General features: G+C 41.4%; 3 protein-coding genes across 3 annotated transcripts; 1 reads left to right on the top strand and 2 right to left on the bottom strand.

Moving 5' to 3' along the window:
• The first annotated feature begins 10,716 nt into the window (after positions 1 to 10,716).
• On the top strand, positions 10,717 to 13,734 carry LOC112937330 (uncharacterized). The gene is made up of 3 exons (XM_026021816.1): positions 10,717 to 10,957; positions 12,248 to 13,101; positions 13,180 to 13,734. Exons 1-3 carry the CDS (start codon positions 10,717 to 10,719, stop codon positions 13,732 to 13,734), a joined length of 1,650 nt encoding a protein of 549 aa, XP_025877601.1.
• A 157-nt stretch (positions 13,735 to 13,891) lies between these two features.
• On the bottom strand, positions 13,892 to 16,003 carry LOC136354825 (uncharacterized). The gene is made up of 2 exons (XM_066306576.1): positions 15,477 to 16,003; positions 13,892 to 14,317 (listed from the first exon to the last, which is right to left on the bottom strand). The coding sequence occupies exons 1-2, from the start codon at positions 15,804 to 15,806 to the stop codon at positions 14,087 to 14,089; spliced, it is 561 nt and encodes a 186-aa protein (XP_066162673.1). The 5' UTR covers positions 15,807 to 16,003; the 3' UTR covers positions 13,892 to 14,086.
• LOC107275377 (protein argonaute 3) lies at positions 15,897 to 16,766 on the bottom strand. The gene has a single exon (XM_015763819.1). The coding sequence runs from the start codon at positions 16,764 to 16,766 to the stop codon at positions 15,897 to 15,899; it is 870 nt and encodes a 289-aa protein (XP_015619305.1).
• Between the last annotated feature and the right edge of the window lie 687 nt (positions 16,767 to 17,453).

Raw genomic sequence — 17,453 nt, 5'->3', positions numbered from 1 at the left:
GTCTCAGCAATATTAGCTATATATATATACAATTTCTTTGGCACAGCAGCGCAGTGCATACATGAATCCATCTACTTGAATTCGTATATTATACTCTTGGAGTCGAGCCTTTGAAGATAATATAGTGTATAATACATGCATACATTATATCGATGTGTCCAAACTGAAGTTGAATATTTATACTTTAAATATGGCTATTGATCAATTGGAAAATTAATTATCCATATTCTTGTGGGGCGATAGTACGATAACACCCATTATTCAAAGCTTAATAAATTGTAAAATCCAAAGGTGGTTAATTAGTTTGGCCTGCAAGCAATAAAATAATTCCTTCCTAATCATGTCTTCAAATATTGCAGGAACTTCGAAAAGATATACATCTTTCTTGTTTGCATTAATGGGTGAGCTCTAAGCATCAAATAACAGGAACACATATAGATTTCCTTTTTTTTTTCAAACTGTCTAGATCAGGGGCAGAGCCAGCATTTTGAGTCACTAGGGTCATGGCTTTTACTTGTATTTATGTCGTGTTTGAAACTATAATTATTCTCGAAGCTAAATATTTTTAGCTCAAAATTCTTTTGGAGCTAGAGCTATGAGTAAGTTGGGATTATTCCATTTTGCTAAAAATAAATATTTAAAGTCTATTCTATAAGAATTTCTGAGGTTTTTAAGGTCCAAAATTTTAAAAGTTATGACTATATACAACCGGGCATAACAACCATGTGCTTTTTCAGACATACAAGTATGTTCTGAAAGTTGTTTATTATTCTATCTGTCTCAAAATACAACTACCTACGTCTCTTTAAGAGATTAATATTAGGGTGTGAAATAATTGTGATTGGTTGGAAAAAAAAGTAGGTGAAAAAAAAATTATATCGGGAATTTTGTGATTGGAGATGGGATGGTTCATAGAAAATAGCTATATTTTTAAAGCAAATTTGAATCTTAGAAGTAACATATTTTGAGACAGAGTGAGTAACTTAAAAAACACATCTAGTAGTTGATTAGCAAAACTTCTGGCCTAATGCATTGATATACATAGCACATAGCTAAAATAAGTAGTTGGTTAATAGATCAAATATGTCTAATTGCAGCATTAGTAGCAGATTGACAGTAGCATAACACAGCTAACAAATTATGCTTCCAAAGAAATAAACGGTACAATTGTTTCAGCTTTCCTGAGCTCCAGCAGTTTATCAGGCTGGCCGGGGTCATTAAGCTTTTGTTGCTGGGGTCATTAGCTACAAAATAATGAACAATTCACTTGATTGATCGAATGTCATCGGGGTCTAATGACCCCAATGATAGTACTGCAGCTCCACCCCTGGTCTAGATACCAGTGAATTGTGAAGGCACATATTGTAATAGATCAAAAAAATAGTAAAACCTATAATCGGTGAAATGGCCCCCTTTGTCTTTTGAGATCATTTTGCTCGTTTTCGGAATTTTCATGCATTCATATGCATTGAAACTACACTACTAAAAAAGCGTTTTTCTTGGCAGCCAAAATCGATTTTCGGTAGCGGCACTTGTAATAGCCCGTATATTAAAAGATATTTAGTTTTTTTAGTTTGGGTTGACTTGTTAAAATAAAGATGTTAACAGAAATAAATAAAAGAAAAATATCTTTAGAAGTGGGCCAACATGAGAAGGCCCATAAATCCAGCCCATTAGTTCTCCCTAAAACCAAGAGAGAGGGGAACCGACTCCCACCTCCCCTCATAGTGCCGCCACCCCTCTCCCTGGCCGGCACCTCCTTCCTCCCCTTCTCCTATGTTCGCATCTCTCCCCTCTACAACAAATTGCCCTCCCTAGATCTCCACCTTCATAGCTTGGATCAAAAAGCGAAATAGAAAAACGAAACGAGGAGGAGGAGGGGAGTAAAAGGAGGGATTAGATCAGAGTCTCCCCTATTGTCTTCTCACAAGTTCTCTAAAGAAACCCTAGGTGAGGTTTTTCCCCTTGTCATATCAGTTGTTCTAGGGTGGTTTTAGTGGTTTAATTCGTGGATAAGGAAGGTTAGAGAAGGAGTTTTGTTTGTTGTGGTTCGAATTGGCTGTTTTGCACGTTGGCAGATTTACAATGTTTCGGTTTTTTGAAGTTTTGGAGATCTAAATGATATTTTATGCGAAAGTGTATAACTAGAAAGTTGTAGATAATATTTATATCTATCTTCTGACCAAAGGGCGCGATTTTATCTCAAGTGGTTTAGACGATACGAATTTTTGAGTATAACTGTTGTTTTTATGCCATAATCTGGATAGTAGTAGATTGAACTGTTTTTGGATGGGCTAAACAGTGGAACAGCCAAGACGCCTATAGACAAAGTTGTAGAGGTTTTTCTTAGCTTTCCATATTGGTAAAGTACACCCTGATTGGGCAAGTAGAACTCCAGTTATGATTGTTTTAGTGCGGATAGTCTGAATTTTCTGGACAGATTGTGAAGCCTGCTTTCAAGCGCAAATTAGACCATTTTAATGGCATAATAAAAATATGATTTCCACATAAGAGTTGTAGGCCTTGTTCTGTAGATTTCTAAAATATATTTATTTGCAGTCATAGCCTTTTCATATTTCAAGATATAAAGGTTTGAAGCAACAATATTGTTTATAGTGCAAGCGGCGTTCCTTGTTATTGCGTTTTGATGGGATGGGGCAGTAGGTTCATCTTTTTCATTGTTTTATATGCATGTTTGAATGTGTTTGCTGAGGTTTTATTTGTGATTAGGTGGTGGTCCTTCAGATCGTGCATGATACCAACCCTTCATTGGAGGCAAGTGCATGACGAACTAAGTGTGTGATTGATGGATTGTTTGCTCTATCTATTTATTTCCGATATATTTCTATGTGACATGTGACTGCTTATATTCATATTGTTGTTCGCGCCATTTAGGTTTTCATGTTTATCCTATGTTTACGATGTTATTCTTGTTTCAATATTCCGGATTCTGGTTCTGGGTAAATAATTCAAGTTCCCTGTTTGCCATGAATGTGCAATATGGTTTCAATTTGGTTCTTTGATTCCGGTTTCAATTATTCAAGTACCATGCGTAGTCATGGGAGTGCAATTTGGTTGTTTATTCAAGTTCCTGTGGGTAAGCGCTGATTACGCTTACTCGGCTTTGCCGGCAAATGCTAGGATGTATTCACTATTGTCTGGGATGGAAACTACTATTTCAATTCATGCCTGCCCGGGATGAGAACTATTATCTTCTTTGACTTGGTATTTGAAAATGTGTTTCCTATCAAAGAAAGAAAGCCTTTTGTTCATGCTTTATTGCCAATGATGTGTATATGTGTTTTCTAGCTCCATATTGTACTTGCTGAGTATTTTTATACTCACTCTTGTGTTTTAATTGGTTTTAGGTACATATTGAGACCGACATGCATGGGCGGGAAGTAGCACCCTTATATACACATTTATCTGCATACTATCAAACTATATTGCTTAAGTCCATAATGATACTTAAATTATATCATGGTTCGGTCTTGTAATAATCTTTTAGATTTTTAATAGTTTCTTCCCCATGGATTATAAGGATGGATCGTATGGTGGGAATGATATTGTTATTAGTTTAACTTATAATTGCCTGTCGTGGATGTCCGTATTTACAGGGGAGACTCTGCCGAAATTTCTAATAATTTTGGGAGTTAGTGGTTTGAGTGTATGTTTGGTGTGGCACTCTAGGTACGTGGTTACCTGGGGTGTTACAGCACTGCCAGTCGCTAGAGATTGTAAGATCAAATAGAAAGAACTAAGCCAACCAGAGGGGGGGTGAATAGTTGGTGTACCCAAAAATTCAAAGTTTTAGTGGAATTAAAAGTTACCCTCAAATCGATGTAGATCGGTCTGACCGAGGTTGATCAGTCGGTCTGACTGCTCCTGCGCCGCCGGTCTGACCGGTGTAGATCGCTCGGTCCGATCGCTCTGAAGTCGCCTCTGCTCCCTGTCGCCGTCGCTGGTCTGACCGCCATGTACCCGCCTGTCTGATCGCCGTGATGCCACCGGTCTGACCGCCGGTGTCTCACCGGTTAGACCGCCGAACCTGAGCAAACATAAATCGAATAGCTCTTGATGTAGATGACAACTTTATTACTTCTCTCTGTGTTTACAAAGTGCAACAACAACACTCCTCACAAAAATCTCGACTAAACTCAAAACTCTAACTAAACTCTCAGCTCAATGCTCTCAAAAGCGATACCATGAAGCCTCACGCTCCCTCTCTATTTATACATGAGGTAGTTAGCCTAAAGCCACTAACCAAACTCATACAAGAAGTCCTAATCCACCTAGATAACATTTCCGTACAAGAAACAAACTTTACAAACTCCAATCATACCAAATTTGGAGTCTTTCCAAATTCGACTCCGCATCCCACACGCACACAATATCTCCATCGTATGACATATGGAATCTTTACCAACCACGTGCATTGATCTTTAGCCTAAGTATCCCGCATGATATCTGACCGTCCAGACGTCACCTTATCTCCAAGTTTACTCCCGATCCATCACCGACAATACTCTCCCGAGACATCAAGTTACCTACACATGAATCAAACAAAGAAACCATATATTCCGAGACCAAGCTATCTCCAACTTGACTCATTGTTAACAAACAACAGTATTACATACACATAGTATCCATCGAGAAGCCATAAACACGAAACATCCACGGATATCCAAACAAACAACCCGAAACCGAAACCGACATAGAGTCGGCCGGTCAGACCGCGGGCTGGTCGGTCAGACCGCTCGCATAGCGCCGGTCTGACCGGACCCGACAACAGCAACACCTGTAAATCATCTGCAAATCCAATCATCTCCAAAACCACTTCGCCGATAATCTCCAAATATCAAAACCAACAATCACATATGCCAATTGTTCATCATAGAATAAGAATCAAACACACTTTGATTTTACAGAGATCAAAGGCAAGTGAAAATCAATGATTTTCATAGGTGGAACACGCCCGCTATAAAAAAAACATTTGGCAGGTGGCCCCTTTAGAGGTACCGCAAGTGAAGATCTGATTATCAGAGGCGTTAGCGTAAGAGGCCCGCCAATGAAAACCTACTTTTCGCAAAAAAAAAAAAGAAAGAGAAAAAACGGATCTAAATCCCAACTTCAAATTCAAAAAATTATGGGATTGGATCACAAATCGATAGATTCCCCAAGCTTATGCACAAAATCAACCATTTCATCCACATTACAAATTCATAGAATATAGATCCCAAGCTCATGCACAACAGATCCACAATATATGTACAAATTGAAAGCAACAAATCAGCAAACTATCGAAGAGGACGAGGTAGACGGCAATTGGCATGTAGACGAGCTCTCCCGACGGTGCCCCGTGACCCCGCCGCCGTCATTGCCGAAGCCCACATCATCGTCGATCTAAGGAGCCATGGCCACCGTCACCTTCGCCGTCGCCGAGAGCTGAAGGAGAACGCCAAACAGTAATATGCTAAGTCTGCTCAAGAAAATCAGAAGTAATCCCTTCTTCCTAGATAGTTGATACCCACTACTAGCAATTATTGCTATAAAGCAGCCCTCTGGTGCAGCCACATCATCGATATGTCATAGCCATTGGATCGTCGGTCTTGCTTTGATCTGAGCTGTCTGATAGCAGACGTCATCTCCTGAGTTTAGCGGCCAATCCCAGATCTATATCTATATCTATACCTAATATAAAAATACACAAGGTTTCCGTGTTTTTTTCGTCCGTTTCTTTTTTGGTGATTTTCCGATTTTCCCTTTTTTTGCCATTTCTCCGTTTTTCGTTTTTTCTCCGTTTTTCCTTTTTTTTGGCTGTCTCTTTTTTCGCCTTTTTTTCTCCCGTCTTTTTTCCCTATTTTTTCGTCTTATTCTTGTCGCCCTTTCTTTCTATCCGTCTTTTTTTCCGCTGACTTTTTTTCTTTTTCATCCTTTTTTCATTATTTTTTAATGTCGTGTTAAGTGTTCTTTAACATGCGTAAGAGTACGTGCACATGCAGTAAGGATTTGTTCTTTATTTGCATGAATTTTCCGCCGTCTGGCTGGTAAGGATTGTTTTTTATCTGCTCAGTTTTTTCGTCACCGGACGAAACCCTAACGTCGCCGCTATGTCGATCTACTTCCTCATACGTTCTTTCCTCCAATTGATTGCAAAAGTCGATTCCCCACTACTCCCTCATCATTTCCCCACATGATTTTCCCTTTCAATTCCGCTTTAATTTATTGGATTTAATCACCATTTAAAAGTCACCATTCTATCCGAGTTTTCCAGATTCGTTTCGATTTTGATAAAACCGGAAAGAGGAGATTGAGTATATCAAAAGCCCTCAACCAATTGCAGATCCGTTTCGATTTTGATGAAAACAAAAGGAGGAGATTGAGTATATCAAAAGCCCTCAACCAATTACAGATCCGTTTCGATTTTGATAAAAACAAAAAGAGGAGGTTGAGTGTATCAAAACGCCTTAACCAATTTTGGGAAATCGAGAAATATTCAACCGGATTTGATAGGAATGATCAGTTCTGGTATCGTACGGACATAGAACTGTCTTCCGGAGGTTGGATACGACAGCCGACCATGCGAGCTGAGCCTACAGCTCCACTTGTGGGCTACATCAAAGATAGGCAAGTAGAGAAAGATAGCGGGGTGGGTTGGGACTGAAAAGTGTATAGCAATAAAAAATATTTTACCCGTTGCAACGCACGGGCATTTTTTCTAGTTAGGTGGATGTATGGACGGCCCATCCAATAATCCTCACGGTCGCATGCCCCCTTGCGTCCAAAACCGCGTTGCCTGTCAGCGACGCCTGTCTTCCTTCGATAGAAGCCAGCAGGTGTAAAGGAAGCCAATCTGTTTCCACAGCAAAGACCTAGAAACACCTCCTGCCGTCTTGCTATCTCCACGTAAATCTCCCCATCTGACCATCTTCCTGCACAATGAAACCATTGTCTGGCGTATGTTTTTGAGTGACTGACGGAGGCTTCATGGCTTTAATCACCATCATTGCATTCCATCCCAACCCTCCACGGATCCTAATTACTGTTCCATTCCCAATTCTTCCACATGCTTTCCTATCCCTCTCGAACACATCGATATGTGGATGACTATTGATCCTCTTCCACCAACCAAGAAATCATGTTTGGATTTTACTAGAGAGATGTACTGTCAAAACATTTTGTGTTCTCAGTTTGATCAAAGGCGCGAGTATAATCTCCAAGTAATTCTACGTGACCATAAGTTTGTATTATCTGTGTGCTTGGTTTTCTATGAATCATGATATGATACAGTACAATGGAATAGATCAATTGACCAGGTTAGCAGCGTACAGGTATGCAGTATACATATTGCTACTTGCAACCCCTTTTTTGCTACTTACTACAGCTACATTTATACCGAAGCTTGCATGTACGGTTTCAATATAAACACTGTAAAGGATAATCGTACGTATCTCAGATCTGAATATAGATGTAACTAAAATTATGATTTTGAGAAGGCACTTAATTTCCCATTTCATCATTGTTTGAGTCAAAAAAATTTATGTATTAAGTCATCTATTAAACCCGCAGCAACGCAGCGGGGTACGTACTAGTTACCTAATGGTCATTCCAGAGGTTCTCAGGAATCAACCGTTCCAGCAAGGCCAAAGCATACTGTTTATGGTGTTTTGGGAGCTTTGTAGCAGCTATGAGATCAACGCGGGGAATCCTCATGACTCCTCCTTGATGAACCACGTGATCAGCACATAGGAAACGGTGAGGATTAGGGTTGGTGTTCGCCATTGCAGCAAGCGATGGCAGCGAAGCTAGATTGGATTGGGGTTTTTCTGTAACAGGAGGGGAAGAAACTGGAGCGTCTATCAGAGAAGAAGGTAATTTTTTGGCACCCATATTAACGAAGTCCTTTTCACATCAGAGTTAATATAGCCTTAACCACCTCTCCTTTACCAGATAGAGTGGGCTTTAGGGGCTTTGGTAACCAGAGTTATTGGACTTGAGACTAGCAGAGTGGGCTTTAACACAAGGAAAAAGTACACCAAATGTCCCTCAACTTGTCATCGAGTCACAAAATCGTCCCCTAACCGCAAAACCGGATACAACACATCTCCCAACTTATAAAACCAGTGCAAACTAGATCCCTCGGTGGTTTTAACCCCAGTTTTATCCCACGTGGCAGCTGAGTCACTGTAGGACCCATGTGGGCCCCACATGTCAGGGTGCCACGTCAGCATCTACTCTCTTTCCCCCTCTTCTATTTCTCTATTTCTCTCCTTCCTTCCTCCCTCTCGCTTTGTGCTCTCGCACCGGTAGCGCGCGCGGCCGGAGGGTGGTGTGACCGACAACAGCGGCTCCCGGGTGGCGGTGCGCGGGCTCAGGGTGGAGCAAGCTCGCTGGCATCCCCGTCCCACTCGTGCGGTCGGCGATGGTGGCGTGCGGCTATGGCCATCATCACCAAGATCGACTCGACGACGCCGCCATCAAGTCGTTGCCGTTGGCGATGGCGGCGCGACGCTGCGGCTGGCAGGTGAGGCGCGGACATGTCCTCGCCCTCGTCATCAACGTCGACACCGATGACGAGGTCCGTGCCGCTCACCAGCTCGCACGCCTCGTCGTTGTCGACGCTCGCCACCTCGGTCCGGTCCGGCCGCTTCCCGTCGCACAAAGAGTGGATAAGAAGAGGAAACAAAGAGCTCGGTCCGGTGGCGCAGTGACTGTGGCTGACATAGCCTATCAGAGGAGTCCTCCGTCTGTGCATGGAGCCGCCGACGACGATGAGGCCGAGTGGCGCCGGAGTCGTCGGCGTCGCCGCTCCCCATCCATAGCTGCACTCGCCTACCGCCACCGCGGCCTCTCCGCCATCGCGCTCGCCCGCCGACACCGTCTCGCCGTGCCGTTACCATCCCCTTCTCCCGTGTCTCCGCCGCCACATCACCGCCGAGCTTGCTGTCCTTGGAGAAGACGCTCGACAAGCTACGGAGGATGAGGTAGACCAGCGCCTGCACCAGCACGAACATGGCCGATCTGCTCCTCTACACGTGCGCCGCCTGTGCGTGCTCCTCCTCGCGTTCGCCGGGTGGGGAGCCGTCCGATCGATCTCCTCTTCGCCGCTCCTTCCCTGTCGGCCGCGCTGACCCTCTTCCCCGCCATGTCGGTGACGCCGCCGCCGCCTCATCGGCCCTTGGCCCACATCCCCTGGGAAATAGGTTTGATTGATTGCAGCGGAGCCATATTAAAGGGATCAGGCATGCTTGGCACAGCTCCAGCTCCACATCCCGTTCATTTCTCTAACAAGAGTTGGATGAAATTTTGGATTTTCATGGCACGCTTTTCAAACTGCTAAACGATGCGTTTCGTGCGAAAAATTTTTATATGAAATTGCTCTAAAATATCATATTAATCTATTTTTCAAGATTGTAATAATTAAAACTCAATTAATCATACGTTAATACCACCTCGTTTGTGTAAAAAACTCAATCTTCATCTTTAGGGGAAAAGAACACCAGCTCAGCCAAATAGTTTCAGCTCCATCTAAAATGGGAGCAGAGTTAGGTGGACCTCTCTCACAAAATGAACTAGAGAGTTGGAGCTAGGTTTAGGCTGCTCCACAACTCCACTCCAGACTCAACTCCTAGAACCCACCACTATTTAAGAAAATCTTACCTTCTATACGTGCACTTTCAGTGAGACTTATCATCTCTTACTATAAAGTTAGAGCTCACTAAGTCTAAAGCTCAACATGCAAACATGACGGCCTCATCATCCACTAGCAATAACTACTTATCAAAAAGCTCATGCAAACATGCAATACCATCCATAATTTATTTAATTCTACAAATCAAAATGCAAATAGATCCAATCATAACCTCTCTTATCATTAGTTTCCACAATATTTCAACAAATATATCCATCATTTTCATAATACTTAGCGTACATTCATCTATATATTCCGTATCAAAGTAGAGATATTATTTAGTTTATTTCATGTGTACTGCTAATAAATCCTAGCTTTTCATTTCTTTTTCCCCTATCTTTCGCTTCTTGCGATACTGGCCAACAACCTAAATTTTATCTATAATCTTCTACAAAGTCTATTAAATTTATTTATCTTCAAACATGGCTTGACAAATCAGTTTTATTTGTTGTTAATAATTAACATCATGCTTACTCCTTGTTCGATTGTTGAAAAAAAACATATATTAAAAATTACTTAGTAATTTCCGCAGCAAAGTGCGAGGAATCACCTAGTAATATATATGTATGTGTATGGTGTACTTTTAGTGAGACTTTACGTAATACTCCCTCCATCCCAGAAAGGAGGACGTTCTAGGTTAGTTAGGAAAAATTAGTGTTGTGTGAAAATGACCATTTTGCCCTCAATTTATAGGATTGGGGCTAATCATTTGAATGCTTAGTAGGAGTACGACAAGTACACTGCCACATCTGTACAAAAGGAATATTTGAAGCATCCAATTAATGCTGGGTGCTACTACTAGTATCAACACTACAGATTGGTGTTATACACCTAATTCGAGTGATATGGCGCCAAAACATAAGGGCTTAAAATAATCCAACCGGTCTAATCAAATTCAAAAACTCCATGGATGGTGCTTTGCCGCCCAAGGGTACCCTCCATAATCCTCAAGCAGCGAGGCAGCTACAAGCCTTTTATCACTTCATCCATCATCCTACAAACCAACTCCACACCCACCCATCACAATGGCTATAGATCTAAACATATTAGCAGAAGAAGAGGAAGATGGAGGGGCTTTACCTGACCTCAATGAAGCACAAGCCAATCTAGAAGAAGAAGTTCCTGGAAGGCATGTTATCCAGGTAGATGACCTTGCTCGAGTTGCTTGCCATGGAAATGATCAAGTTGTACATTCTTTTGATCTCAACTTGGGAGCTTTTGATCTCAACTTGGAAGCAACAGAAGAACAAGAACAACTGCATCCAGGTTTTTTACTTCATCTAATCTTTCTCAATGCATAAAATGGGTTCTTTCTCAGTGCATGTTGATTGCATTAGTAAATCTGGCTCTAAAAAACTATGGTGTTGTATGACATGCAACAGCAGATTATACCCCCTCATCAACACACATGCTCTATCTCTCTCTCTCTCTCTTTCTCACACACACACACGATCTGAAAAGAACAAAAGGTTGCTACTGTGACAGTTTTGCAGAGTTTAGTTCTTCTAGTTCCATTATCATGTATCAGAAGACACTTTAGAAACTAGACAACAGGTGTAGTAATCATAGAGAGTAAAACTCAAGACATGTCACTATGGTTTCAAACAGATTAAAGCATTGGCAAACAAATAGATTAGATTTCAGAGCCTAGTATGAAATTTTAGTTCACATCTAACCATTTCTTTTCAGAATCCTAGAGCATATGGACTTTACAGAAGATAGAGAAAACAAATGAACTGTAAATAGCACATTGTTACCTAACATCGAATTAGGGAGGAAGTAACTTTGGTCATGGCCACAGCATGTTGGAAGAATTAACAGGCACAACCTATTGGTGAGCAGAACGATGTCAAGATTTACTAACTGATTTTGTTAATTGCTAGTACAAAGAACCAATTTATTGCCAAGAACCCACACGTCTTGCCAAATTTTAGTATTTAATATTCATCAACAAATCACGTGTTTATGATGCGAAATATTGAATCATGCTTAGATGGTCACAAACTTGTGAAATTTGAATTGTGAAGCATCCTTAACTCCAGCTCCCAGTCCCAGACACAATATTCCTGTTGACTTGCTACTGAAAATAAGCAAGAACTGAATTAAGTACCTGAAAAAAATTACTTGTACAGCACTAGAACTTAAATAGAGCTAGAGGTAGAATTAAATACATAACTGAATTAGCATGACAATAAATCAATGCTACCTTACGAACAGATTTATGAATAAGTCATGGATCTTGATATGGAAATATGGAAGAGTTAGTACTATTGTAAACTACAGTTATGAGTCATGACATTGCAAATCCTAAACATATTCAATATTCTTTGTGCGGCACTGACTAGCAAGTAGTTTTTTTTAGACAATTATCAGCAAGACATGGAGCATGACCTGGATATGCATGCAAATGGAAATGAGGAACAAGAAATTCAACTGGGTAAAAGTTCATTACTTTTTGATCAGTTACAAACATGTTTACATTCTTGATTTTAGGACTGAATAAATCTACACAATCTGATTAACATACATTAACTTACCATGTAAAATTTTTTGTAGACAATGACAATGAATTGCAACATGAGCTGGAAGCCTTGGAGGATGATCTTCGGGACTATGGCGTGTATATAGATACTGTCAATGTTGTCTTTGATAGAGAGGAGTTGTCGGACTCAGAAGAAGAAGAAGATGCAAATCCAAATCCAAATCCAAATCCAGATGCAAATGGAAATGAGGAAAACAGTTCTACAGAATTGACAAACCCACAAAGGCAAAGAATTTATGAATTGTTGCTTGCAAAAAGTAAGGATGGAAAACTAGAAAAAGACACCACACGTGCAGTTGCTCAAGTGTTCATTGTCAGCATCCGTACAGTCCAGCGTATTTGGAAGAGAGCAAAGCTTTGCATCGCACATGGAGTACAAGTTAATGTTGACTCGAGGAAGCGTTACAATTGTGGCCGCAAAAAGGTTGTAATAGACTTGTCGGTTGTATCAGCTATTCCATTGCGCCAAAGAAGCACTATACGGTCACTTGCTGAAGCCCTAGGTATGTTCAAAGAAGGGCATCTACGACGTCACTCTAACTCACTAAAGCCTTCTTTGAAGGAAGCAAACAAAAAAGAAAGGCTGCAGTGGTGTGTTGGTATGCTAGATCATCGTACGTTACCAAACGACCCCAAGTTTATTGAAATGGAAAACATTGTCCATATAGATGAAAAATGGTTCAATGCCACCAAAAAGAACAGGACTTTCTACCTGCATCCCCTTGAGGAGGAACACTATAGACCTGTCCAAAATAAGAATGCAATTGAGAAAGTAATGTTTCTATCAGCAGTTGCGAGGCCTAGGTATGATGCTGAAGGCAATTGTACTTTTGATGGTAAGATAGGCATTTGGCCTTTTGTTAGAAAGGTAACACAACCTTCTTATACAAGTGTTATTTACTTCTGTTTTTTATGTTTAAACCTAGCCTATTTGATTTACTAACAGGAACCCGCACAAAGGAGAAGCCATAATAGAGAGAGGGGGACACTTGTAACAAAGACAATTAAGGTTGATAGAGACACTATGAGATCATTTATGATCTCTAAAGTTCTCCCAGCTATTAGAGCAGGTTGGCCTCTAGAAGATGCAAGAAGAACAATATTTATTCAACAAGACAATGCTAGAACTCATGTACCAATTGACGATGAGCAGTTCAGTGTTGCAGTAGCTCAAATGGGGCTTGATATTCGCCTCGTGAATCAACCTCCCAATTCCCCCGATATGAATTGTCTAGATCTTGGCTTCTTTGCATCACTTCAGTCCTTAACTGCTAATAGGGTGTCTAAAAACATGGAGGAGCTAATAGAGAATGTTCAGAAGGAATATAATGACTACGATCCAAAGACTCTGAATAGAGTATTCGTGACACTACAAAGCTACTGCATTGAAGTAATGGAAGCTAATGGAGGGAATAAGTACAAGATCCCTCACATGAACAAAGCGAGGCTAGAGGCATTCGCTGTGATCGTCAGTTGTATGAGAAAGTCATACAACTTCTAGGCAACTAATTGTGCACTTGTGTCATAATATGTACTTTTGTCATCTATGTACATGTGTCGTCTATGTAATTGTGGAAACTAAATATATAATATGTTTGCTTGTATGAATGTTTTATCCTAGGTTCTATTAACAAGTTGATTGTCCATATGCACAATAAAAAAAACAAGCACTAGTATTTCATAGAGATGCATGACATTTCAATAAGATGTTGAATAACCATATATTCCAAAAGATGTCACCAAACAGAACCACATAATATATAACATGATAGGATGCCACTATGCAGCTGACTAATTATGAGTTCGTACTTCGGACTAACAACAAGAAGTACGTAGACGACACACTATTCATGTCACTTAATCAACACACTACTTTTTTTTACTTGGAAACACTCGGTGTAACCTGGGATCAGTAGACGTAGCATTTCCAACTTCGTGTCATCAATGAGCTCGTATTCTTCCTCCTGTGAATCAACCCAAAGGTCCACGCCTACAAACTGACCATCACCATTTTCTTTGTCGCTCGGCATCTTCTCCTCGCTGGGTATCTCCTCCTCGTTGGGCATAAATTGGATGGACACCTCCTGAACATATATGAAAACAAATCAAAATTGGAAGCTACAGAAATTTAATAATAGTAATCAATACATTGTATGCCGAGTGCTTGCACAAGATCATATATTTTGTTCGTGTGAAATATTCATGTCAAGCACCTATTTTCAAGAATTTCCTTAGTTTATCACTTTGGAACCATTCATAGTCTTTTCTAGTTCATATGAAGGTGTAGACATCCTGACTGCTATTCCTGCTTTTATTTATAGTATTAGTTCATAAAAAAGATTAGATTACTTATTCTTTCTATATTGTTTATTATATTATTTTTAAGAAGGGCATTTTTGTGTTTGGCACATGTTTATAGATCCACTATACACTCGGTTTATTCTTGGTTGTTCAATTCCATTCCCCAATTCTGTGATTTGCAAATTGAATTGATGCTTCATGATCGGCTGACCAAACCATGCATTTATGCGTAATGGTACTACACCGGTTTGACAAAGTATGCAGTAAGAACTTCCTTAATGGAGTTAAAATGCAGTACTAAATTATGTATTACCAATAATTTTATTCAATGGAGTTAAAATGCTGAACTTCCTTTTCTCTGTTGCAGCCAGTTTCTGATGTTTAAGCACATGTCTAATAATTATAATATCTGGTCTACTAGGCAAGTTGCAGTATTGGAGAAGAAGAGGACTGAAAAGTATGAATTTCTATTTTTGTTACATACTTACAAAATCAGTAGGTGGCAGATAGAGACTATGTTCAGACTTCACAACACATTTTATTATCTTAGTTTTATAAAAGCTAAAATTAATAATAGTAATATTATGCGTTGCAAGACTCTTATCATGGCAAAACAATATTAAATGGAATGCAATAAAGATCCTGTGTGGTAACGGCTAGAACATTAGATGGTGCATGACTCTCCATTGAACAGATCAAGTCTTCCAGCTATATGGCACTATACTGCTTACTAACTTGTGGCTTTGGTTGCACATTACATAATGCATTAAAGTTAGAGTGATTAAATATCTATGGTTACCTAATTGTTACTAGCTAGAAGTATATGGATATATTATACATAGCAGGCTCCTCATGAGTTTATCTGTAAGTTTCCATAGTTATTAAATAATATATTTTCAATTTTTTATGCAAAGTTGACTCAAATAAATTAATAGCACACACCTTGCTCTGCTCGCTGATATTGGAGGACTCCACCACGAAGTGCTTGCTCGGTTCAGCACTGTGGTTGGCCATTGTCCCCTGCCACAGGTCACCTCCCTGCGGGTAAGAAGCATTCGACGAAAAGGATGCCTTGGTAATGGTAGAACTGGGTCGTCCCATGCCATAAGTCACATTGGAGCTCATCAGCTTGCCAATTTTACTGCCTCGCTTCTTCTCCATTGCAACACCATCGTGCATCTTTTTCTTGGGCACAACGTCAATGAACCAATCTTCAAATACGAAGTCGCCTCCTTCATTATCCAAATCAGGCCAGAACTCATACTCATCCATATCGGGCCCATCCTGGGTATCAAAGATCACATTCTTGCCTTCTTCTAAACATCGGCCAGATTCACGATGAAACCACTTGCCTCGAACCCGCTACCCGCACCACATCTGGGCAGGCTGTTTGCATTCATCATTTGAGTGCACTATGTTGCTGCCGCCACAAATCCCACCACCCTTCTCCACTTCCCCGCAATCCTGAATCTCACCACCATTCTCCTTCGCTTCCCCACAATCTTGAATCCCACCACCCTTCTCGTTCACCTCCCCACAATCCTGAATCCCACCACCCTTCTCGTTCACCTCCCCACAATCCTGAATCCCACCACCCTTCTCCTCCACTTCCCCACAATCCTGGAACTCAGTTTCGGGCACAAACTCCTGATCTGAGGAGAAGCAGTACTCGATGCCTTCATCATCAGAATCAGGGATGAACTCAATCTGGTCATCGTCGGACCCATCTTGTGTATCCAAAACAAAATTCTCACCTTCTTCCAATAATTGGCTAGATATTCGACAGTACCACATGCCTCGACGCCGTTTCTTACCGCACATCTGTCTGGCACTTCGCAACCTGCCGCTGTCATCACCGCCACAACCCAATCTCTTGCCGAAGCCGCTGCCCCTAGGGCCTCCACCTCCGCAGCCCCTAGGTTCGCCGCCGATGCAGCCCCTAGGGTTTGCGTCGCCATCGTCGAAGCCGCATCCCAATCTCTCGCCGAAGCCGCCGCCACCGCCACCCCTAGGGCTGCTGCTGTTGTAGCCCTTAGGGCCTCCGACATCACGGCCCCTACAGTTTCCGCCTCCATCATCACCTCCACAACCTGATCTCTCGCCAAAGCCAGCGCCGTAACCATCCCTACGGCCTCCACCGCCATAGCCCCTAGGTTCGCCGCCGCTGCAACCCCTAGGGTTTCCGTCATTGCTGCTGATGGCGCTCTCAGTGTTGCCGCGGCCGTTGAGCATGTTGTCGCACACCGGATATGGCTTGCTCGTCTGGGGGTGGGGGAGGGGAGGGGGGATGGATGGGGATTGGTGCGGTGTGCTGATGGGAGGGAAAAGCGGGGTGCTGGTTTGGAAGACGTGGCGTGGAAGGAGAAGAAAACGAGAGACGAGCGATGGGGAAGAAGAGAATACGAGAGGAGAGGATAAGGTAGCGCTTCAGAGCAAAAATCGTTTGGAGGAGAAAGAGTTCGCTACTGTTTTAGATGGCCCCACTTCTTTTTTTTATGTGTGCTTGTCTAGGAGTTTGCTAGTGCCTGCCAGGCTGCCAGCGTCAAGAATTATGGGACTTTTGGTTAGAAGCAGAACGTCCTCCTTTCTGGGATGGAGGGAGTATAATACTATGTGTTATATATGGTAATTAAGGAGAGCACATGGAAAGTGATGATTAAACCGGGATGAAGGGAGTATATATATGATAATTAAGAAGAGCACATCGAAGCTAACGAAGTAGATTATAAATAGGCGTGATTTTTAAAGAGAGCTTTTCTCTTATTGTTGGGTAGTGTCAATGCGTTGCAACGAGAAAACTAAAAAGAAACTCTATGATAACTAAAATGAGTTGTGCAAAACATCATATTGAACTTGTAAATTCAACATCAAACAATAGTAGTCCAGGTACGGGAATAATTCTAACATCGAACTATAACC

The sequence above is a fragment of the Oryza sativa genome, chromosome 12, assembly GCF_034140825.1.
Source record: "Oryza sativa Japonica Group chromosome 12, ASM3414082v1".
Taxonomy (NCBI): Eukaryota; Viridiplantae; Streptophyta; class Magnoliopsida; order Poales; family Poaceae; genus Oryza; species Oryza sativa.
This window is presented reverse-complemented; position numbering and strand designations above follow the sequence as displayed.

Coding starts and splice junctions, on each gene's coding strand:
- LOC136354825 (XM_066306576.1), bottom strand. CDS start 15,806: ATGGATGAGTATGAGTTCTGGCCTGATTTGGATAATGAAGGAGGCGAC. Junction 14,318..15,476: donor ATATCAGCGAGCAGAGCAAG/GTGTGTGCTATT, acceptor ATATATGTTCAG/GAGGTGTCCATCCAATTTAT.
- LOC112937330 (XM_026021816.1), top strand. CDS start 10,717: ATGGCTATAGATCTAAACATATTAGCAGAAGAAGAGGAAGATGGAGGG. Junction 10,958..12,247: donor ACAAGAACAACTGCATCCAG/GTTTTTTACTTC, acceptor AATTTTTTGTAG/ACAATGACAATGAATTGCAA. Junction 13,102..13,179: donor TTTGGCCTTTTGTTAGAAAG/GTAACACAACCT, acceptor ATTTACTAACAG/GAACCCGCACAAAGGAGAAG.
- LOC107275377 (XM_015763819.1), bottom strand. CDS start 16,766: ATGCTCAACGGCCGCGGCAACACTGAGAGCGCCATCAGCAGCAATGAC.